We start from the raw sequence: 24556 nt of genomic DNA, 5'->3' as shown, positions 1-24556 counted from the left end.
AGCCCCACGCATGCGCGATGCGAATGGGATAACGAAGCGGCCGATCACCACACTGCGCAGGTGCAAACGTCTGCTGACCGCACTGCGCATTTGTGACGACGCCACGGAGCGTAAAGACGTCACGACGTGCCCGAACTGTGGCACCGCCCATTTAAAAGAAACACTGCCCTGCAAGAGGCAGGCGCTGTTTAAATATGCGGGAAGCCTGGACACTATGCAGCCTTGTGCAGGTCTGCACCACCAGTCAAGGGGCCAGCGCTCCCAATTCCAACGCAGGCGCGTTCGGAGTGTCCAACAAGGTTCACAGGATTCTGATCCTGGCAGCATTACGGATCCAGAGGCCGATTGCCTGGAGTCCCCCGACCATGCGGGCATCATCACCACGCGTGAACATGCCTCACCCGAAATCATCACGGAGCCTGTCCATCCTCACTGTGGATTCTGCGGACGAATGGCGTGCGGTGATGCAAGCAAATCAATGCTCAATCCAGTTCAAGCTGGACACAGGGGCTTCTGCCAATCTCCTTTCACAGGCAGATTTCAACCGCATCAAGAAGCCACCCAAGCTCCTTCCAGCAGCCTGCCCAGCTCCTGGGCTATAACGGCAATGCCATCACAGCCCTGGGATCCTGCCATCTGCTTGTCTCCAACAGAAGCGTTCACGCAAGGCTACGGTTTGAAATCGTCAAGCCAGACAGGGCCTCTCTGCTCGGCACACAGGCAGGCAAGCAGCTAAATCTGCTACAGCCTGGTCTACACAATGACCTCCCCCAACGTGGATCTTCAAGCCGGCATTGACGACATCCTCGCCTCAGCATCCGGATGTATTTGACGGGATGGGCACTCTGCATATCAGTACAAGATCCTGCTGTGGCCTGATGCCACGCCTGTGGTCCATGCTCCACACAGGGTTCTGGCTCCACTGAAGGAGCGCCTGAAGGTGCAGTTGAAGGATCTTCAGGACCACTGCATCATCTCCAAAGTCACAGAACCGACTGATTGGTCAGCTCGGATGGTCAGTGTGAAAAACCATCAGGGGAGCTGCGCATCTGTATTGATCCCAAGGATCTAAACCAAGATATAATGCGGGAACACTACCCCATCCCGAAGCGGGAGGAACTGACAAGTGAGAATGGCACACGCCCGGTTTTTCACAAGGTTGGATGCATCACACGGGTTCTGGCAAATCCAGCTGGATGAGTCCAGCAGAAGGCTCTGCGCCTTCAACATACCATTTGGCAGGTACTGCTACAATCGTATGCCATTCGGCATTGTCTCGGACTCAGAGATCTTCCATAGAATCATGGGGCAGATGATGGAGGGCATTGAAGGGGTTCGCGTGTGTGTAGACGACGTTATCATTTGGTCCACAACCCCCGAAGAGCACATCTCTCGTCTCCAGCAGATATTACGCTGTGTTGATGCCAATGGTCTCAAGGCTGAACAGGACAAAGTGTTCTTTTAGCATGTCAACACTGAAGTTCTTGGGTGACCAGATATCTCAGCAGGGTGTGCGCCTGACACAGACAAGGTCAGAGGCCATCGAAGCCATGAAGACCCCTGAAGACAAGAAGGCGTGCTGCGCTTCTCGGAATGGTGAACTTCTTTGTGCACGTTTATCCCAAACCTGGCCTCACACACCACGGCCCTCAGACACCTGGTGAAAAAGCCTTTGAGTGGCAGGCAGCTCATCCAGCAGGTGGTTGGAGCTGAAAGCCAAGCTCACCACTGCACCTGTATTGGCTTTTTGTGATCCTGACAGGGAAACGGAAATCTCGACAGATGCGAGCCAGGATGGCATCGGCGCGGTGTTGCTCCAGCGCGATGACACCTCATCCTGGGCACCGGTTGCCTACGCATCACGGGCGATGACACCCACCGAGCAGCTGTACGGCCCAAATTGAAAAGGAATGCCTGGGCCTGCTAACTGGAATTCTCAAGTTCACACGATTATGTCGTTCACCGTCGAGACGGACCACAGGCCTCTGGTCCACAATATCCACAAGGACCTGAACGACATGACACCCCGCTGCAGCGGCATCCTCCTCCGGCTCAGACGGCACGACTTTCAGCTCGTGTACACACCGGGCAAAGGAGCTCATTATTGCGGATGCCTTGGCCCGCTCCATTACCTTGCCTGTGACCCGCCGGCCAATTCATCCAACAGATTGAATCACAGGTGCAGCTGTGGGCCAGCAACCTCCCGGCGTCGGATGAAAAGGTGATCCGCATTTGAGATGAGACAGCCAAGGACCCGCTTCTGCAGCGTGTCATGCACCACCTCACCAATGGCTGGCAAAAAGGGCAGTGTCCCCAATTCTTCAATGTGAAGGACGACCTGGACGGTGGTTGATGGCATCCTCCTCAAGCTGGATCGCATCGTCATTCCTCGCAGTCTCCAGAGCTTGTTGCTCCGGCAAATACACGAGGGGCATCTGGATGTCGAGAAGTGCAGGCGCTGAGCCAGGCAAGCTGTCTACTGGCCTGGATTAGTCAGGACCATCTCAAATATGGTCCTCAACTGGTCCGACCTGTCAATGCTCCCAGCCAGCGCAGAGCAAGGGAGACGCCTTCAACAGCACAAAATGGTGACCTCCCCGTGGTCCAAGGTGGGCATCGACCTCGTTCACGCCAATGGTCGTCATTGTGTGCTCATCATCGATTATTTTTTCAACAACCCAGAAGTTGTGAAGCTCTCGGACCTCACATCCAAGACCGACATCAATGGCCTGTAAGGAGTCGTTCTCCAGGCATGGCATTCCCCTCACTGTCATGAGTGACAACGGTCCTTGCTTCAGCAGCCAAGAGTGGTCAGGATTTGCCCAGCTATACCAGTTCCATCACGTCATTCCAGCCCACATTACGTACAGACCAACGGGAAGGTGAAGTGAAGCAGTTCATCTGCAAGGCTGCGGATTCTGCTTCTGACGTCAACCTTGCGCTGCTTGCGTACAGGGCAACCCCTCTGTCCTACCGGCATGTCACCGGCTTAACTCCTGATGATCAGGGACCTGCGGACGACTCTTCCAGCCATACACTTGCCTGATCTGGATCACCTCCCGGTGCTGCAGAAGGTGCAGAAACGCAGGGGACCGGCAAAAGCAGGGCTATGATGCTCATGCCACCGATTTGCCTGTGCTATCCCCGGCGGATGCTGTTCGGATCAAGTTACCTGATGGAGGCTGGTCAGATTCCAGCGGTTGTTGTCCGACAGGCTGCTCTCCTCGATCGTATTGTTGTGCGTATGGCGGATGGCTCTTTTGTGCGGCGAAACAGACGGGCACTGGCACAGCTGCCCGCCTGAAACCACATTCTTCGTTGTTTCCATCTGTTATTGTGCCACCTCCTGACACCTCGAACCACGAGGCCACCCGTCTGGCTGCAATCCCCGCCCATCAAGGCGCCGTCGTCCCCAGCACCACCTCTCCGGCGGTCGACCAGGATCAGCCGCAAGCCCAGAGACTGGACGTATGAACATTTGTTTTTGTTGCTATGTCCTGTTTTTGCCCACACTAGACACCTGTTTTTCATATGTACATATGTTTCCATCTGCCATCTCATGTAAATATGTTAGTTTTCGGCTCTACACATGTAAATACTTCCACATAGGCTGCAGAAAAACATTTCAAAAGGGGAGATGTCATGATGTGCAGACATGCACTTAATGAGATACAGACAGGCAGCTAATGAACACAGAGAACAGGGGCCTAACCAATCAGCAGACAGAACACTTGGGGGTGATTTCCCACTATAAAAGGCACAAGGCACTCACACTCCGCCTCTTTCCACTAGGGACATCTACAGAGTGGAGTCCACGTGTACATATCACGTAACGCATACAGCACGTGGCTAAGAGCTAGTCTGGTTCAGTCAGACAGAGAAATCACACTTAGGTTAGCAGAGAGTCGAACCACGAAGAACTGTGCTAACGGTGTGACAGGTTCAATAAATCAAATTGAACTAACTTCAAGGTCTGGAGTCTACTTGAGTTATAGCTGCATCCAGTTGCAGCCCGTGTTACCTCAGTGTGCTTAACACGACACTTTCCCACCACTTTTCTTGGCTTCCTGCCATTGTTCAGGGAGGAAGGATGGGAATCCCCAAGGAAACAGGGTAAGCAGTGACCAACCATATTGAATTTCAGAACGACTGTTTTCTAAAAATCTCCCATCGCCCCAGGACATCCCAAAGTACTTGATGCCCCATGGAGCTGTAGTGATTCAGGAATTTAACCAGTTTGCACACAGCAAGACCCCACCAAATGATCCATGGGATCATCTGTTTTTCAGTGCTTTCTTTGAGGGATAAATGTTGGCCAAGGAGATCCGGGAGAATTCACAACCGGCTCCTCTTGCAGCCACACCCTGGGGTCTTTCCCACAGACCCGAGTGGGTTTGGGTTAAATATCTCCTCCAACAGGAGATGGCGTCTCCGGCCGTGCAGGATCTTAGTGTTGCACTGGGAGCCGAACCTGCGCTCAAGTGTGTGTGTCATGCCCACGGTGCTAAAAATGAGGCTGGGGCCGAGTCCAGAGAAGGCGATCTTTGGAGGTTCGGAAGACCCGGGAGTCCAGACGGCGAAAGAGGCTGACATTTTGGCCTTTGCCTCCTTGGTAGCCCGGAGACGGATCTTTATCATAGATTCATAGATAGAATTTACAGTGCAGAAGGAGGCCAGTCTGTCCATCGAGTCTGCACCGGCCCCTTGGAAAGAGCACCTACCCAGGGGTCAACAGCCTACACCCTATCCCCATAACCCAGTAACCCCACCCTAAACATTTGGATACTAAGGGCAATTTATCATGGCCAATGCACCTAACCCGCACATCTTTGGACTGTGGAGGAAACCGGAGCACCCGGAGGAAACCCACGCACACACGGGGAGGATGTGCAGACTCCGTCCGCACAGACAGTGACCCAAGCCGGGAATCGAACCTGGGACCTTAGAGCTGTGAAGCAACTGTGCTAACCACTATGCTACCATGTTGCCCTATTAGTGTGGAGGGACCCGGAGCCCCGAAATCGGGGGGGGGGGGGGGGGGGGGCGGGGTTAGCGACTTGGCCGGGTTCTCAGGCTTGAGAAAATTAAGTTCGCCCATGAGAGGATCAACGTTAGGGTTCGTCCGGAGGTGGCAGCCGTTTATTCGACTTCTTCGGAGAAAACTAAAACTGTCAGCAGATTCAATAAGGGGGGGGGGGGGGTAGGGAATGAGGGGAGTAGGGGGAGATAGTTTAGTTTAGGCGGGATCAGCGAGAGGAGATGGAGGGACTGGGGACTTGTGTGTATCAGCCACGTGGCTGGGTATGGTTGTTGGTTGGGGGGGGGGGGGGGGGGTGCTACGTACTGAATTATGTTTATATTTCGATCTTTTGTTGTTAGAAAACCATAAATGCTTGAATAAAATGTTTGTTTAAAAAAAGGAGTGCTAACGCTGAGCCAAGTCTGAAACCTGGGGCTTTTATCGCCTCACAGGGCAACGACACCTATCGTGTACCTCACCAAGCTGCCCATTCCTATTGCCTCAACCTGGTCAGTGACCGTAAGCTATTTGACCGTGTGTAGCATCATGGCAAAGCCTGGTCCTGTCTTCACCCGATGCAAACACAGACACAAGTGTACATGCGCGGTTCCTAGCACATGCAAACATACGGGTTAGGAGCAAGAGTAGGTCACTTGGCCCCGATAACCTTTGCGTCCCTTGTCAATCAAGAATCTATCTAACTCAGCCTTAAAAATGTTCCATTTCCTAGCATCCATTGCCCGCACTGTGTGTGCGAAGTCTGCACGTTCTCCCCGTGTCTGCGCGGGTTTCCTCCGGGTGCTCCGGTTTCCTCCCACAAGTCCCGCAAGACTTGCTGTTTGGTGAATTGGCCATGCTGAATTCTCCCTCTGTGTACCCGAACAGGCGCCGGAATGTGGCGACTAGGGGTTTTGCACACTAACTTCTTTGCAATGTTAATGTAAGCCTACTTGTGACAGTAAAGATTATTATTAAATTACTGAGTTAAGTTTAGGAATGGGGGACAGATTTAAACATTTTGGAAAGGGTTGTGGAGCAAGCTAGCTGGGGGGAAACTCCTGATCCCCCAAATGCCTTCCCCCCCCCCCCCACTCACTGACCACATTGACAAGTTGAATCTTGCACAGACAGGCAGCTTGTGCAACCCATAGAGACGGAGGAAGCTATTGATGACAAATTGCCTCTGAAATGAGTCTCCCAAAGAGCATGATTATGAGGAAGTGGGCAGACAAGCATGAGTTCCAACGGGTTATGCAAATAAAACCTGGAAAAGGATCAGGAAAGTTGCCACTCATATCGAGCATTATATATTTTTTAAATAGCTTCTGGTCGGTTTTTTTTCAATTCCCAGAAATTCTCATGGATTTTGGTGCTGTTCTGCAGTTTTGCATTTTACCCTGGCCTATTCCACAATCGGAGCTATGAAACGAGCACTTTATTTATCACAGAGCGTGCCTCGGGACATAATGTCATTGTCTCTACTTCCTTTAACTGGTGAGAATAGCAGGAAACTATGCAGTTACATAATTTGCATAGGCAGGTCCCACTCCACTTGCTCAATAAACACCTTGTGACTGCCAAACAGAGCATTACAGTTTAAACATTTCCACTGCGGGTGCCAATTTCTGTTGCCCGCCACCTCGGTGCCATATCACACTTCACATCCCCATAGTTATCTCGTGGAAGAATCACCAGTGTAACCTGTTGTTTGACATTCATCCTGTGGTAGCCAGGCCAGTATTTATTGTCCATCTTCCTCTGCCTCTAGTGGAGGTGAAGGAGTTGTATTCTTGAAGTGCTTGAAGGTAATGGTATTGCCACAACCTGTACCCATTTTGTGAATTGGCAATCTTCCAGTCTTTTGTGTCGTGTTCGGTGTTCAGTGTCTAGCAGGGAATCAACCAAACGACATGACTTGTCAAAACCGGGATCTTTACTGAATCACACGTGGTAAGATAACGATCTGTTACAGAGCAAGTTATCATGGAGTTTCTTTGTATTCCACTGGAACTACCCTAGCCACTTCTACGTCTTACAACCATCTCCTGATGGCCGGATGTGCCCCCACGTATAGCGGAGTGCCTTGTCACATGACCACTGTCTTGAGACTGCCTGGTGTGTCTGTACCACCACCTGCTGGTTGGAGGTCACACCCACCAGACATCTATGACATTGCTTACAGGCATATCACTACGTTTCGCTGTTTGAACCAGGAGTATTCTTTACCGTGTAGAGCTCAGTGATCAAAATAGAGCCACGGTAGCACAGTGGTTAGCACTGTTGTTTCACAGCACCAGGGACCCGGGTCCAGTTCCCTGCATAGATCACTGTCTGTGTGGAGTCTGCACATTCCCCCCTGTGTCTGCATGGGTTTCCTCCGGGTGCTCCGGTTTCCTCCCAAAAGTCCCGAAAGATGTGCTGTTAGGTAATTTGGACATTCTGAATTCTTCCTCAGTGTACCCGAACAGGCACCGGAATGTGGCGACTAGGGGCTTTTCACAGTAACTTCATTGCAGTGTTAATGTAAGCCTACAGTCCAAAGATGTGCAGGTTAGGTGGATTGGCCATGATAAATTGCCCTTAGTTTCCAAAATTGCCCTTAGTGTTGGGTGGGGTTACTGGGTTATGGGGATATGGTGGAGGTGTTGACCTTGGGTAGGGTGCTCTTTCCAAGAGCTGGTGCAGACTCGATGGGCCGAATGGCCTCCTTCTGCACTGTAAATTCTATGATACTTGTGACAGTAATAAAGATTATTATTATTTGGAAGCCAGGCAGTGGGCAAACGCCTTCAATTTGATGCCACCGTAATCTAGGTCACTTCTAGATCAGAGGTTCCCAGTTTGAACTCCATCCTGTGAGAGTTTTTGCCCGCAACCTCAGTTGGCGCTCCACTATTGTCCCCTGAGGGTGACCCGCACTGTTGGAGGTGCCCAGCTTTGGGTGAGGCGTGAAAAGCAAACTCTTTCACGACAAACTGTTCAGATGGATGTTAAAGATCCCCATGTGCTCTACTCTGGCTAAAGTGCATCTTCCCTCCGACTTTACCACCAAAGGCGGGTGAGCTGGCTGCTCATTTCGTAGCTCCAATTGCGGAAATCGGCCGGCACAAAATGGATGTTGCACATCTGTCAAGCAGCTCACAGCCAGCCATTGCAATGAGGAAGCGATTCATTGTGTGAATTTGAGATGTTTTGATGTGATATGGTGCAGTATAAAACACAAATATTATCACATCAACAGTACTCCTCTCCCTTCTCCGATTTTGTTTTCTAAATATTGTATTGGAGAAATGCAACCTTTATTTCACATGTCACGGAACAGAAATGACTTGAGTGGTTTGAAAGCTGCTAAGATAATTCCATCATTGAAAAGGTAATATATGGTTATGCGCGGCGCGAGGCTGTTCACCGTTCTAGCGGCACAGAGGAAAATCTGATTATCAGCATATGAGGTATCAGGGAACCCAGAGTTACATGAATTATACAAGCAGTTTTTGGATAAATCTCGACGAAATGAAAGGCGGATAATTGAATTCATTGCTAATTTTCTGCTAGCTTGCCATTATAGTTAAAAATATCTGCTGTAACCTTGGTTACTAAATTTGTGGCGATATGGAATGGTGCATACATACTAATTGAGGTTTTTAGCACATTGTGGGTGATGATCTGGACCCCAGAGGTGTTGCTGTGTCCGCCATCAGGGGCTGAGGTTCCATAAGCTTTGAGAGCAGAGTCTCAACAATTTGTCTGTTCTATATTTCCCCAACAAGGATCGTGCTTTGTGGTTTTTCTGTTGCTACATTCTAATGAAAAAACAAATGCTGTAGTGGTAGCATAAACAAGGCAGTTTTCCAACCTCCTGTTGGGGACCCAGAACCATAACCATGGGGAGGAAGTGTTAGAAAATCAGTGGTACGAAAGCAAAATACCGTGGGTGCTGGAAATCTGAGCTAAACACAGCGAGTCCGGGAGATACTCGGCAGGTGAGAGACTAGAGAGTGAAACTGTTAAGTCGGTTGCGATCAAACTGAAACATCTTGCTTTTCTCTCCCCACTGATGCTGAGTGAGTATTTCCAGTATTTCCTGTTCAGCTGCGGTTCAGTTGGTAGCACTCGCACCTCTGAATCGCAAGGTTTGGGGGTTCAAGCCCCACTGCAGACTGGGGCTCCAGCGCAGTGCTTGAAGGAACACTGCACTGTTGCTGTATTTCAGATGAGACAGCTAAGCTGGGGTCTCATGTGAATGTCTTTTCTTCAATATCAATTTAAAGTGCCCTATTTGTTTTCCAATTAAGGGGCACTTTAGCGTGGCTGATGCACTATCAATTACCACAAAGACGAGAGTAGTGGAATAATCGAGGCTTTATTGAGCAAAGATGTTGTGCCTCCTGTAGCTGGAACCAGAATGGCTGCAGCACCGGCGGGCACACACACTTATACACCGCCCACTGGGCGGAGCCAGCAGGCAGGGAGTTACCCATGTACCTCTACTATATGGGCCTTACCGTAATACATGTAATACTACTAGTGGTGACTACCACATTCACCCCCTGTTTTAAAAAAAGAGTCCGGCGGGGTGGTGGAAAACATTACAAGTTCAGTCTGTCGGGGGCCTTGACCCTCCTCTGTGATAGCCTCAGTCCTGGTGGTGATGTGGGCGCCGACTTGGTCACCTGCAACTCCGGGAGCGTGTTGTCCTCGTCTTCGTCACCCCAAGTGGAACCAGCGGGAGGACAGATCCTATTGGCAGCACGGTAGCCTTGTGGATAGCACAATTGCTTCACAGCTCCAGGGTCCCAGGTTCGATTCCGGCTTGGGTCACTGTCTGTGCGGAGTCTGCACATCCTCCCCGTGTGTGCGTGGGTTTCCTCCGGGTGCTCCGGTTTCCTCCCACAGTCCAAAGATGTGCAGGTTAGGTGGACTGGCCATGATAAATTGCCCTTAGTGTCCAAAATTGCCCTTAGTGTTGGGTGGTGTTGCTGGGTTATGGGGATAGGGTGGCGGTGTTGACCTTGGGTGGGGTGCTCTTTCCAAGAGCTGGTGCAGACTCGATGGGCTGAATGGCCTCCTTCTGCACTGTAAATTCTATGATCTATTGGGGCTGGGGCTACGCTGAGGTTCGCTGGAGGGGGGGTGAGTGGCAAAGGGGTGAATGAGGCAACCGGGGGGAGGGGGGGCGTTGTCAGGTGGGGGGGATCCAGCGGGTGCCGGGTCCCGGAGGGAGACTGTGTCCTGGCGCCCGTTGGGGTGTGCCACGTAGGCGTACTGCAGGTTCGCGTGTAGGAGGTGGACTCTTTCGACCAAGTGATCCGACCTATGTGTCCGCACATGCTTGCGAAGGAGGACGGTCCAGGAACAGTCAGGCATGTTGGGAGCGAGACCCCGGAGGTGGACTTCCTGGGGAAGGCAAACGCACGTTCGTGAGGGGTCGCGTTAGTTGCTGTTAAGAGGAGCGATCGGATGGAGTGGAGCGCGTCGGGGAGGACCTCCTGCCAGTGGGAGACCGGGAGATTCTTAGACCGTAGGGCCAGCAGGACGGCCTTCCAGACCATCCCGTTCTCCCTCTCCACCTGCCCGTTTCCCCGGGGGTCGTCCTGCTCGAGGCGATGCCCTTGCTGAGCAGTAACTGATGCAGCTCATCGCTCATAAAAGAGGATCCCCGATCGCTGTGGGTGTAGGTGGGGAAACCGAACAGAGTGAAGATGCTGTGGAGGGCTTTTATGACTGTGGCAGAAGTCATATCGGGGCATGGGATGGCGAAAGAGAACTGGGAGTACTCATCAATCACGTTCAGAAAGTATGTGTTGCGGTCGGTGGATGGGAGGGGCCCTTTGAAGTCCATGCTGAGGCGCTCAAAGGGGCGGGAGACCTTCACCAGGTGTGCTCGATCTGGCCGGTAGAAGTACGGCTTGCACTCTGCGCAGACCTGGCAGTCTCTGGTGACGGTCCTGACCTCAATGGAGTAGGGCAGGTTGCGGGCCTTGCTGAAATGGAAGAACCGGGTGACCCCCGGGTGGCAGAGGTCATAGTGGAGAGCCCGGAGTTGGTCCACTTGTGCGCTGGCACATGTACCGCGGGATAGGGCATCAGGGGGCTCGTTGAGCTTCCCCGGGCGATACAGAATCTCGTAATTATAGGTGGAGAACTCGATCCTTCATCTCAAGATCTTGTCGTTTTTGATCTTGCCCTGCAGTGTGTTATTAAACATAAAGGCGATCGACCGTTGGTCAGTGAGGAGAGTGAATCTCCTGCTGGCCAGGTAATGCCTCCAATGTCTCACAGCTTCCACAATGGCTTGGGTCACCTTTTCGACAGAGGAGTGCCGTATTTCGGAGGCATGGAGGGTGCGGGAGAAGAAGGCCACCGGTCTGCCTGCCTGGTTGAGGGTGGTGGCCAGAGCTACGTCCGATGCATCGCTCTCGACCTGAAAGGGGAGGGACTCGTCAACCACGTGCATCGTGGCCTTGGCGATGTCTGCCTTGATGCAGTTGAAGGCCTGGCGGGCCTCAGCCGTCAGGGGAAAGACTGTGGACTGAATGAGTGGGTGGTCCTTGTCCGCATAATTAGGGACCCACTGGGCATAGTAGGAGAAAAACCCCAGGCATCGTTTCAGGGCCTTGGGGCAGTGGGGGAGTGGGAGTTCCATGAGGGGGTGCATGCGGTCAGGGTCTGGCCCTAGAACTCCATTTTCCTCGACATAGCCAAGGATGGCTAAGCGGTTGGTGCGGGACACGCATTTCTCCTTATTGTACGTGAGATTAAGGAGTTTGGCAGTCTGGAGGAATTTTTGGAGGTTTGCGTCGTGGTCCTGCTGATCGTGGCCGCAGATGGTGAGGTTATCTAGGGACGGGAAGGTGGCCCACAGTCCGTACCGGTCAACCATTCGGTCCATCTCTCGCTGGAAGACCGAGACCCCATTAGTGACGCCAAAGGAAACCCTAAGGGTGATAGAGGCGGCCATCTGCTTCGAACGCAGTGTATTGCTGGTCCTCTGGGCGGATGGGGAGCTGGTGGTAGGCGGACCTCAGGTCCACTGTGGAAAAAACTCGATACTGCACAATCTGATTTACCATATCAGATATGCGTGGGAGGGGGTACGCGTCGAGCTGTATGTACCGATTGATGGTCTGACTGTAGTCAATGACCATCCTGTGCTTCTCCCCAGTCTTTACTACTACCACTTGAGCTCTCCAGGGGCTGTTGCTGGCCTCAATGACCCCTTCCCGCAGAAGCCGTTGGACCTCCGACCCGATGAAGGTCCTGTCCTGGGCGCTGTACCGTCTGCTCCTGGTGGCGACGGGTTTGCAATCAGGGGTGAGGATCGCAAACAGGGAAGGTGGATCGACCTTAAGGGTTGTGAGGCCGCACACGGTGAGGTGGTGTAGGGGTCCGCCGAATTTTAAGGTTAAGCTTTGGAGGTGGCACTGGAAGTTCAGGCTGAGTAACAGGGCAGCGCAGAGGTGGGGGAGGACGTAGAGCCGGAAGTTGCTAAACTCGACGCCTTGGACGGTGAGGGTCGCAATGCAATACTCCCGGATTTCCACGGAATGGGATCCGGAGGCCAGGGAGATTTTCTGGGTGACTGGGTGTAACGGGAGGGAGCAGCGTCTTACCGTAGTGGGGTGGATGAAGCTCTCTGTGCTCCTGGAGTTTGCACATGGTTTGCGAAGAGGAAAATGGCGGCGCCCCTGGATCGCACGTGGGGGGTGTAGGAACGCCGGGCCTGGAAACAGCGGCGACCGACTGGGCCTGACAAACGGAAACAAAGTGTCCCTTCTTCCCACAGCCGTTGCAGGTCGCGCTCCGCGCCGGGCAACGCTGCCTGGGGTGTTTGCGCTGCCTGCAAAAATAGCACTTGGGCCCCCAAGAGTTGGCTGGTTGCCACGCAGCGCAGGCTTGCGGTGAGCTGGAGTCGGCAGCTGGTGGGGCCCACAATGACCATGAGGGTGCCACGCGGTCGGGGGCGTAGGATTGAACGTTACGGGAGGCCACTTCTAACGATTTAGCGAGCTGCCTAGTCCCCGCAAGGTCGAGCGTACCTCCTTCCAGTAGCCGCTGGCGGACGTACGCAGACTTCATGCCCGTAACGTAAGCATCTCGAATTAAAAGTTTGGTGTGTTGGACTGCCGAAACTGCCTGGCAGTCACAGTTCCTACCTAGGATGTGCAGGGCACGCCAGAAATCGTCCGAGACTCCCTGGGGAGTTGCTGTCTCGTGGCTAGGAGGTGCCTGGCGTGTACTTGATTGACTGGTCGAATGTAATGTCCCTTCAGAAGTGTCATCGCTTCGGAGTAGGTGGGCGCATCCTGGATGAGAGGAAAAATGTCAGGGCTCACCCGTGAATAGAGACTTGGAGCTTCTGGGAGTCCGAGGGTTCCTCTGTGGATGTTCCGAAGTAGCTTTCGAAGCAGGCGAGCCAGTGGTCAAAGTGGGTGTAGCATTGGCTGCTTGAGGGCTCAGCTGCAGGTGATCAGGCTTGATGCGGAGATCCATCGTTTTAAAAACTTTGCTCAATAAATTGATGCACTATCAATTACCACATAGACGAGAGTAGTGGAATAATCGAGGTTTTATTGAGCAAAGATGTTGTGCCTCCTGTAGCTGGAACCAAAATGGCTGCAGCACCGGTGAGCACACACATTTATACTCCGCCTACTGGGTGGAGCCGGCAGGCAGGGAGTTACCCATGTACCTCTACTATACGGGACATACCGCAATACATGTAATACTACTAGTGGTGACTACCACAGTGGCCAATCCACCTACCCTGTACATCTTTTGGGTTATGGGGGTGAGACCCACACAGACACGGGGAGATTGTGCAAACTCCACGCAGACAGTGACCCGGGGCTGGGATCGAACCCGGGTCCTTGGCGCCGTGAGGCAGCAGTGCTACCCACTGTGCCACTGTGCCGTCCCACCTCACATGAATGTAAAAGATCCCAGGGCACTATTTTGAAGAAGAGCAAGGAGGTTATTCCTGGCGTCCTGGCCAATATTTATCCCTAAATCAACATCACAAACACAAATTATTTGGTCATTATCACATTGCTAATAAATGTTGGCAGGGCAGCACAGGGGCCTCTGATGCCCTGGGAGATCCCCCCCCCCCCCCCCCCCCCCCCCCCCCCCCCAGGTGTCATTACACCTGGTCCAGCTCTAAATGGCACCATGGCGAGGTCTCCCAGGCATAGGCGTTCGTTCCCGGGCCTCGGGAGCCTCGGGCGCCGACATATTTAAGTCAGTCTGTCTGTTCATTTAAATATGCAAATTATTCATTTAAATATGTAAACCTGGGCCCCACCCAGCGAGGGCGAGATCCAGGCTGTGATGTCTCGCGTGATTAACCTTCAATTTCTGGAGACTCCAGAGCAATAGTTGGCAACCCTAATTGCAGTGTTCCCCCTCCATTCCCTATTGTTGGCTGACATCGACCAACAGGGCAGTTATCTTTGGTAAGGTGAATGAATGCTTGTGCTAATTGAATGAAAGATGGGCTGGGATGAAGCTGGGAGAAGGAAATAACATTTTTAATCAGTCCATCACCATTTGGCAGGGGGAGGGGGGGCTGGATGGGGGCCGGGCGAAGATCACACTGGCACAGATTTAGAAACTGCTTTTTTGTGCAATGTGAAGTAGAACTTCTGCATTATTCAGCATCTCAGAGGAGGAAGGGAATTAAGTAAGATGGAAAATAGCACACGAGAACTCGCCAAACAGCAGCTGTGCTGAGCTTTAAAAAAACAGAGCATACTTAGATTAAAATCAGTTCCATACATTGGACAAAGGTCCACATCAGCAAGTGCTTTTTAAAAAATAAATTTAGAATACCCTATTAATTTGTTCCAATTAACGAGCAATTTAGCGTGGCCACCTACCCTGCTCATCTTTGGGTTGTAGGGTGAAACCCACGCAAACACCGGGGGAATGTGCAAACTCCACACGGACAGTGACCCGGAGCCGAGATAACATCAGCAATTGCTAATGACCCGAAATCACATCCAGTATTCAGCAGCAGAGTCCTTCAGTAATCTTTGTCCAAACAATCATTAGTGCTTAACGATCTCTGCAAAGATTTCAGCAACTTTTGATGGAGAATAACATGAGGATGAACCTCAAATGGAGACAAGACGCATATTGCAGTGCAGAGTCCTAAGAGACGGCAGGATAAGGCACCTTGCTGCGGTCTGCTTTCTGAACCTGCCACTTAATAATCAGACATTTGCTGCGTGCTCCATTTATTTGAAGAGCATTGCCCTGATGTTTTTGATTTCTATTTCCCCCACAAATGGACATTGAAAGGGTCAAACCAAGCTCAATATTTTATCTGCGTCATCATATAGCAAATTGTCTCTCTAAGACGTTAGATGCCGAGATGATCTTTGCTGCAGAATTTCCCATGAGTAACGTCGGTAAGTGCAGCTTGGAGATCTGTGCTCAAGCAGCGGGAGGTTGATTCTATCAAGTCTATCTCCTTCTGCATTGTCTGTGTGATCTCTCTCTCTCTCTCCCAATGAGTACCTGAAAGAAAAGGTTCACCTGTTTCTAGATTGGCCTTCATCAGATTGTCTTTTCATTGAAGCTGCCAACTAACCATGAATTTCCTGTTTGCATTTTGGGTTTCTGCCACTCCTGCTTTCTCTTCCTCTCTTGTCCTCTCTCTGTCTCACCGTCTCTCAGTGTCTGTCTTTCTCTTTGTTAATCCCTCTGCCTGCTTGCTCTGTGGCTGTTTGTCTCTCGCTCAGTCCTTTGCCTTTCTCTCTTGCTTTCTCTACCTCTCGTTTGCCTCTAATTCTCTCATGCCCCACACCTCTCCCTCTCTCCCCTCGCCCGGTTGTCATGCAGTCTCCCACCGTCTCCGTCTTCCTCTCACTGTGACTTGTGTGCCCATTTGCAAAGATAAATCAGAACTCGCTGCTTTAACCAGATTATCTGTCGGGGAGCTGACGAACGAGGCTTTTAGTGAAGGATTTGTCATAATAAGTTTAGTCTAAAAATTGCAGACAGTTTGAAAACTCAGAGCAATAAACTGTCCTTCAAATAAAAAAGAAATGCGTCATGTAACTTAGAAGATGAAGAACAACATTTGAAATTTTGTCCATGGTACGATGGGTCCTGTTCCATTCAGGTGTGAATCTTTCCATCTTGTTAGGCACCTATTCAAAATTCCATTCAGCAATGTTTCTTTTTTTTAAAATACATTTAGAGTACCCAATTATTTTATTTTCCAATTAAGGGCCAATCCACCTACCCTGCACATCTTTGGGTTGTGGGGGTGAGACGCACGCAGACACGGGGAGAATGTGCAAACTCCACACGGACAGTGACCTGGAGCCGGGATTGAACCCGGGACCTCAGCGCCGTGAGGCAGCAGTGATAATGACTCTGCCACTGTGCTGCCCTTCAGCAATGTTTCTTTACTAGTTGCTGTGAATGCTGTACAGGAATGGAGGAAGGAGTAATGAGGGTGGGAATTACTGTTGATATTACCATTTCTAGACTTTCTGCATTTGTACCAATTTCCCCACGGTATTTTAATTTGAGGCGTTTACCTGTTTAAAATAAATTGAATGATTGAGCAGACGAACAAGATAGTCAGGTTTTCGCTAACATCACTGACCGTAATTCCGCCAGTTTAGCCTCAATTATTATTTGCACGTCTTGATTTGCCGTCTTCAGCAAGTGTGATGATCAAAGGCGCGATTTAACGGCCACTCTGTGCCTGAAAGGTAGCGTGCCGCAGCGCAACGTGGGCGATACAAGTCGGGAGACCCCACTCACGGGATCTAACTGGCTCGGGGCGAGCGCTGTTCAGTGACCTCGGGCGAGCGCCAGTCAGTGCTGGTCTCCCATCAAACGGCGACCAGACAGAACAGCACTCGTGGGTGTCTCCCAGTGGGTTGGAGGCGCCCAAGTGCATGGCCTTTGGGCAGGGTGGTACCCTGGCGCTGCTGATGCCACCTGGGCACCCTGGCAGTGCGACCTGGGCGCTAGCCTGGCACTGTCGAAGTGATGAAGTGGCACTGCCAGCTGGCAGGGGTACTGCCAGGGTACCAGGTTGGCACTGCCAAGGTGCCAAGCTGGCATTTTTCACGGTGGCGATCGGGCCGGGGTGCCATGCACGGGTGTTGGTGGCGTACGGGGAAGGGGGGTCCGGGGGACCCCTCAGAGTGAGTTGGGGCTTGGAGGCGGGGTCTGGAGTCACATTGGAGGCTCCAGAGATCACTTCTCAGTGCAGAAAACGTGGCTATGTCCGGCCTCGGCCGCGCGCTCCCCGCTGAGGCCCCCTATCTAATCCGAGTGACGTTTCAAAGCGTTGTGTTTCTCAGTAATACCAGCGGCAAGAATCACGCGGCTAAATGCGCTCACTTAATAATAATAATAATAATAATCTTTATTATTGTCACAAGTAGGCTTACATTAACACTGTGAAAATTCCCTAGTCGCCATATTCCAGCGCCTGTTCGGGTACACCGAGGGAGAATTCAGAATGTCTAATTCACCTAACAGCACGTCTATCGGGACTTGTGGGAGGAAACCGGAGCACCCGGAGGAAACCCATGCCGACAAGGGGAGAGCGTGCAGACTCCGCACAGACGGTGACCCAAGACGGGAATGGGACCTGGGACTCTGGCGCTGTGAAGCAATAATGCTAACCACTGTGCTACCATGCTGCCCACGGCCTGGGACTTAAACCGCGCTCCAAGTGTTCTCTTGACTTAGTTTGTGAGCATTTTCTCTATTGCCTCTGGAGTCTTTTGTGATGAATGTTGAACATTTTTATCTTTATAGTATCATGTGTCTGTTGCAGTATTAAAAGAGCTTAGGCTAAGATATCCTGATTAAATGTCTGCAGAAGCTGTGTTTACGGGGTTAACACCTCGGCAAGCTGTGATGTCACTCATGGGAGGGGCTGTGTCTGTACTAGTTTCATTTTCAGCCCTGCCCTGTGTCTGTTTTTAGTTACATTTTAGAGTTCTGCTCCAGGTTCTGAGGAAAGGGGTTGTATTTCTCAGACTGACTCCTGAAAACTTCTCTCCAAGGGCCTTGTGAATAAGCCACTGAAAGTAACTAAGTTAATTATATTAATAAGTGGCATTTGACCTGTGTGTGTGTGTGTGTGGAATTTGCTGAATTGAAATTTGAGAAGTAGATGAGAAAGTAAGATCAAAGACCTCTCTTTAATTTTTTAAGAGCTGTTTAACTTTTAGTTAAAAAGCAGTGGATTCCTTGGATGTTACTGGGGTTAGTCCTGTTAATAATAAAGTTTGCAGTCCTGTTAATAATAAAGTTTGCTTCAATACAAAAAAATCCCGATTTGTCAGTGGAATCACTCCTGGGGGTGAGGTATCTTTTCCTCACCGTTTGCAAATTGAAAAATTATTGGAGATTCTCGTCGGTTTTGCGAATATAAATTGGGGTCTGGTCTGGTACCATAACGCTTTCTCACCGCATGATCTCATGAGATAGACTTTTTTTTTAAACTTAAGAGTACCCAAATATTTTTTTTCCCAATTAAGTGGCAATCTAGCGTGTCCAACACACCCACCCTGCACATAATAATAATAATCACTTATTGTCACAAGTAGGCTTCAATGAAGTTACTGTGAAAAGCCCCTCGTCGCCACATTCCGGCGCCTGATCGGGGAGGCCGGTACGGGAATTGAACCCGCGCTGCTGGCATTGCTCTGCATTGCAAGCCAGCTGTTTAGCCCACTGTGCTAAACCAGCCCCATCTTTGTGCTGTGGTGGCGAAACCCACGCAAACACGGGGAGAATGCGCAAACTCCACATGGACAGTGACCCTGGGCCGGGATCGAACCTGGGACCTTGGCGCCGTGAGGCAGCAGCGCTAACTACTGCCCCGCCGTGCTGCCCCAACTCATGAGATAGATAAACAAAGCACTTCAGTCAAATTGGGCCCAGCCCAAAGACATCAGAGGGACCGCAAAAATAAACCAAACAAGGAAATTAATTATTTGTACGTTGCCTTGTTTCCATCTGCATCCCCCCCACCCCCCCCCCCTCACCCACCACCACACTGGTAACGGCCACTCCCCATAAATGTCAAAGGTCTGCACCCAATGCATGGTTTCAGCTCCCCTAACTCTTCTCCCAATCTCCCCTTGGTGTTTGCTCTTCACCCCCTCTCCTGTGAAAAACACACCTCAGAATGTTCCACCATGTTAACACTGCTGTGTGAGAGTGGGCGGAAGGAATATCAGCTTAAACTGACAGGGGGAGCCGAGACATGCGTGTGTAAATGGAAACTTGGGAGAGTCGGAGATGGAAAGAAAACATCAATTGAAGTACACTGTTGTCACTGTTGATGTTTCTAGCTGTTGCTTTGATATGCGATGACAAATCATTTTTTTATTTTGATTTGCCTGTTCTTCATTCCCATGGCGATTAGGAATCTATGAGTGAACGGCGTGGAAAATCAAACTGGAAGGATCACTGCGCGATGCCAGAGGACGAATAGACGGCTTGTCCCTTCAGCTTATCTCACAAAAACCTGACGCCAACAGTATTACATGCCACAGAATGCAGAAAATGAGTGGCTCTGGTCGCAACGTTCAGCTCTTCATTCCTTTAATACTTGGAGTTACGCTGTGCTCGGTGACGCATGCTGTGGATTTAGACAATATTCCCAGAAGGACAGTGCCAGTTCATGGTAATGTGCCACTTCTACTTTATGTTGAATTCCCAGGATTACAAGGATTTGTCTCATATATACTTAGGCTTTATATATGTAATGGATATCAAATAGGGTTTATATAATGGATGCAGAATTGGTCATATATAACACGCACTGTATAGGTTCATGTAGCAGTTATTATTTAGGACTTGTAGCAGATACTGAATAAGGTCTATTTTGCAGTTACTCTATAGGGCTTATAAAGAAGGCACTGTATAGGACTTATACAATGCGTACGTATAGGGCTAATGCAATAGATACTATATAGGGTATACGGTATTGTATAGGGCTTATGTGTAGTGGGCACTAATCATGGCTTATATAACAGGCATGATACATGTAATACATATATAGAACAGGCACTATATGGAGCATATATAATGGGTACTGTACAGGGTTTACATATAGTGAGTTCTATGCAGGGTTTATATCATGATACAATGCAGCCCTTATATAGTGCCTAGTATACAGGAGGTACATGTGGTGCTGAATGGACCATTAAGTGATGGGTACTATAAAGAATTTATAAATTGTGGGAACAATATAGGACTTATAAAACTGGTACTGTATAATGCTTATATATAACAGGTTCCGTATAGGACTCGGGGAGTGCTATGTAATGTTTTGTATAGCGGATGCTATATGGGGATTATGGTATGTAATGTATAGAGCTCATTTATTAAGTACTACACAGAGTTCATATATGTTGGGTGCTGTTTAGGAGTCATACACAGTGGGTATTATTTTGACTCACATCGTGGTACAAGTCAATTCGTAATTGACCTTCAAGTGATCTGCAAGGACTTTGGAAAATGGGCGAGAAAGAAGAAAGCTCAATGGTTTGTCAGTCGAACATGAGGTCTCAGTATTGTCAGTAAATTCTCTTTGCTGTTTTTATATCTGATATATTTACAATGGGATAAGAATTTTCTCAGTCCAGTGCGGCTTCCTTTGATTGGAAGCTCCCATATGTGATAATCTAGTTTCCTCTTAAATACACCTATACCGCTCACCTCAACTTCTCCTTGTGTTAGTGATTTCCACATTCCAACCGGTCTCCGGGTAAATAAGTAAAAGCTGTTACGCAAAGCCCTTAATTGAGAAGCCTCCATATAGTGTGCCTCCGCTGAATCCCCGAATACTTTGAGGACATCCATTTCTTGTTCATTCTTTTTATGGCTGTGACCCTCTTGACAGTATGTGTGGTAGATACTAAGGCGATGGTGTAACATCTTTACCAATTTGTTACGGGTGTGATTCTCTTTTTTTTCACCTGCTCGCCGAGGTGAGTGTCTGTAATACCGAAGAATTCAGACGCCCCTCGCCGATGTCAAGTGCTCACCGGGTCCTGTGAGATCTTGCATGATAGCCCACTGTTTGGTGCAGGCTACAGTTTCCTGTCCCCTGCCCCAACAAACGGCTGGATCTTGCTAGAAGTAGTATCAATGAGAAAATGTGCCTGCAGGTCTGGCGAATAAGATATAACATGAGTTTTGAATCTCCAAAAGCCGCTGGTTGATTTACGGAGTCACAGAATCAGAATCACAGAATTGTTACGGCACAGAAAGGAGGCCATTTGGCCCATCGTATCTGCACTCGGGCTCTCCAAATGAGCATCATCACTTCATTGTATGTTTCCCATTCACCCTTCGTCTTCCTGTTACTTCTGACTTGCTGGAACTGTGCAGTAGATTCACTGAAGAAAGGCAGAACTGGAACTGTGCAGGTTTTGTAACAATGTGGGATTATTATTAACACTATGCCCAGCATCCTCTCTGGCCCAGAAAGGGTACAATTTAAGGTGTTCAATCTTATTTGCGTGTGTGTGTGTGTGTGTAGTCAGTTGTTCAAGGTTTAAAAAAAAGTCCGTTTAAAAAAATAAATCTTACCTTTTCCCCTCTGCGCCAATTTCTTTCACCATAATTCAATCTTTTTGTCCCTTTCTTTGATCCTGATATTTATTCGGGCTGGATTTTCTAGCGGGATTGGGGAGCTGTTTTATTTTAAACAGGATTCCATCTGTCAGGTGGGGATCCTGCAGCAGAGGCAGTTGTTTGGGAGCATGTAGATTTGTGTGCTGTAGTAGAATTGTGAGGGCGGGGCGTGGGGTGTTGGGTGCGTATATAGCGCTTGAATGGCAATTGTGCGGACTGAGGGGTAGGTCGGGGGATAGAGATGGGGGGCTCTGGTGAAGGACCGGTGATTACTGCGGCTGTTTGATTGTTGTTGTGGGGCGGTGGTTGCAATCACAGGGGGTGGAGTTGGTTTTGATGCGGATTGCAGACTGGGTACGAGGTGCAGATCGTGTGGAGGGAACAGGTTAGGATGGGGAGTTGGGGGAATCACTACTCCTTCTCTTGGCTCAGAGCAGGGCTGGAAAGAACAAAGAACAAATAAAGTACAGCACAGGAACAGGCCCTTCGGCCCTCCAAGCCTCAGCCGACCATACTGCCTGTCTAAACTAAAATCTTCTACACTTCCTGGGTCCGTATACCTCTATTCCCATCCTATTCATGTATTTGTCAAGATGCCCCTGAAACGTCACTATCGTCCCTGCTTCCACCACCTCCTCCGGCAACGAGTTCCAGGCACCCACTACCCTATGTGTAAAAAAACCTGCCTCGTACATCTCCTCTAAATCTTGCCCCTCGCACCTTAAACCTATGCCCCCTAGTAATTGACCTCTCTACCCTGGGGAAAAGTCTCTGACTGTCCACTCTATCAATGCCCCTCATAATTTTGTAGACCTCTATTAGGTCACCCCTCAACCTCCGCCATTCCAGTGAGAACAAACCGAATTTATTCAACTGCTTCTCATAGCTAATGCCCTCCATACCAGGCAACATCCTGGTAAATCTCTTCTGCACCCTCTCTAAAGCCTCCACAAACTTCGGGTAGTGTGGCGACCAGAATTGAACACTATACTCCAAGTGTGGCCTAACTAAGGTTCTATACAGCTGCAACATGACTTGCCAATTCTTATACTCAATGCCCCGGCCAATGAAGGCAAGCATGCCGTATGCCTTCTTGACTACCTTCTCCACCTGTATTGCCCCTTTCAGTGACCTGTGGACCTGTACACCTAGATCTCTCTGACTTTCAATACTCTTGAGGGTTCTACCATTCGCTGTATATTCCCTACCTGCATTAGACCTTCCAAAATGCATTACCTCACATTTGTCTGGATTAAACTCCATCTGCCATCTCTCCGCCCAAGTCTCCAAACGATCTAAATCCTGCTGTATCCTCTGACAGTCCTCATCGCTATCCGCAATTCCACCAACCTTTGTGTCGTCTGCAAACTTACTAATCAGACCAGTTACATTTTCCTCCAAATCATTTATATATACTACGAAGAGCAAAGGTCCCAGCACTGATCCCTGTGGAACACCACTGGTCACAGCCCTCCAATTAGAAAAGCACCCTTCCATTGCTACTCTCTGCCTTCTAGGACCTAGCCAGTTCTATATCCATCTTGCCAGCTCACCCCTGATCCCACGTGACTTTACCTTTTGTACCAGTCTACCATGAGGGACATTGTCATAGGCCTTACTGAAGTCCATATAGACAACATCCACTGCCCTACCAGCATCAATCATCTTTGTGACCTCTTCGAAAAACTCTTTCAAGTTAGTGAGACATGACCTCCCCTTCACAAAACCATGCTGCCTCTTGCTAATACGTCCATTTGCTTCCAAATGGGAGTAGATCCTGTCTCGAAGAATTCTCTCCGGTAATTTCCCTACCGCTGACGTAAGGCTCACAGGCCTGTAGTTCCCTGGATTATCCTTGCTACCCTTCTTAAACAAAGGAACAACATTGGCTATTCTCCAGTCCTCCGGGAGATCACCGGAAGACAGTGAGGATCCAAAGATTTCTGTCAAGGCCTCAGCAATTTCCTCTCCAGCCTCCTTCAGTATTCTGGGGTAGATCCTTATCTACCGTAATATTTTTCAAGACGCCCAACACCTTGTCTTTTTGGATCTCAATGTGACCCAGGCTATTTACACTCCCTTCTCCAGACTCAACATCCACCAATTCCTTCTCTTTGGTGAATACTGATGCAAATTATTCATTTAGTACGTCGCCCATTTCCTCTGGCTCCACAAATAGATTCCTTTGCCTATCCTTCAGTGGGCCAACCCTTTCCCTGGCTACCCTCTTAGAATTATAGAGTCATACAGTGCAGAAGGAGGCCATTCAGCCCATCGAGTCCGCTTGCTTTTTATGTACGTGTAGAAAGCCTTGGGATTTTCCTTAACCCTATTTGCCAATGACTTTTCATGACCCCTTCTAGCCCTCCTGACTGCTTGCTTAAGTTCCTTCCTACTTTCCTTATATTCCACCCAGCCTTTTAGCCCTGACAAATGCCTCCTTTTTCTTTTTGACGAGGCCAACAAGATCTCTCGTTATCCAAGTGTCCCGAAATTTGCCGTATTTATCCTTCTTCCTCACAGGGACATGCCGGTCCTGAATTCCTTTCAACTGACATTTGAAAGCCTCCCACATGTCAGATGTTGATTTCCCCTCAAACATCCGCCCCCAATCTAGGTTCTTCAGTTCCCGCTTAATATTGTTATAATTAGCCTTCCCCCAATTTAGCACATTCACCCTAGGACCATTCTTATCCTTGTCCACCAGCACTTTAAAACTTATTGAGTTGTGGTCACTATTCCCGAAATGCTCCCCTACTGAAACTTCTACCACCTGGCCGGGCTCATTCCCCAATACCAGATCCAGTACAGCCCCTTCCCTAGTTGGACTGTTTACATATTGTTTTAAGAAGCCCTCCTGGATGCTCCTTACAAACTCCGCCCCGTCTAAGCCCCTGGCACTAA

At 49.8% G+C, this 24556-nt stretch overlaps 1 protein-coding gene across 1 annotated transcript in view; it reads left to right on the top strand.

The window, feature by feature from the left end:
- sema4gb (sema domain, immunoglobulin domain (Ig), transmembrane domain (TM) and short cytoplasmic domain, (semaphorin) 4Gb) overlaps nt 1–24556 on the top strand; it is a 244050-nt gene that overhangs the window by 14176 nt on the left and 205318 nt on the right. Inside the window, 1 exon segment of the mRNA XM_072479570.1 lies at nt 19434–19694. Coding sequence (XP_072335671.1) covers nt 19565–19694 — 130 coding nt within the window. The 5' untranslated portion in view covers nt 19434–19564.

The sequence above is a fragment of the Scyliorhinus torazame genome, chromosome 16 (genome assembly GCF_047496885.1).
Source record: "Scyliorhinus torazame isolate Kashiwa2021f chromosome 16, sScyTor2.1, whole genome shotgun sequence".
Taxonomy (NCBI): Eukaryota; Metazoa; Chordata; class Chondrichthyes; order Carcharhiniformes; family Scyliorhinidae; genus Scyliorhinus; species Scyliorhinus torazame.
This window is presented reverse-complemented; position numbering and strand designations above follow the sequence as displayed.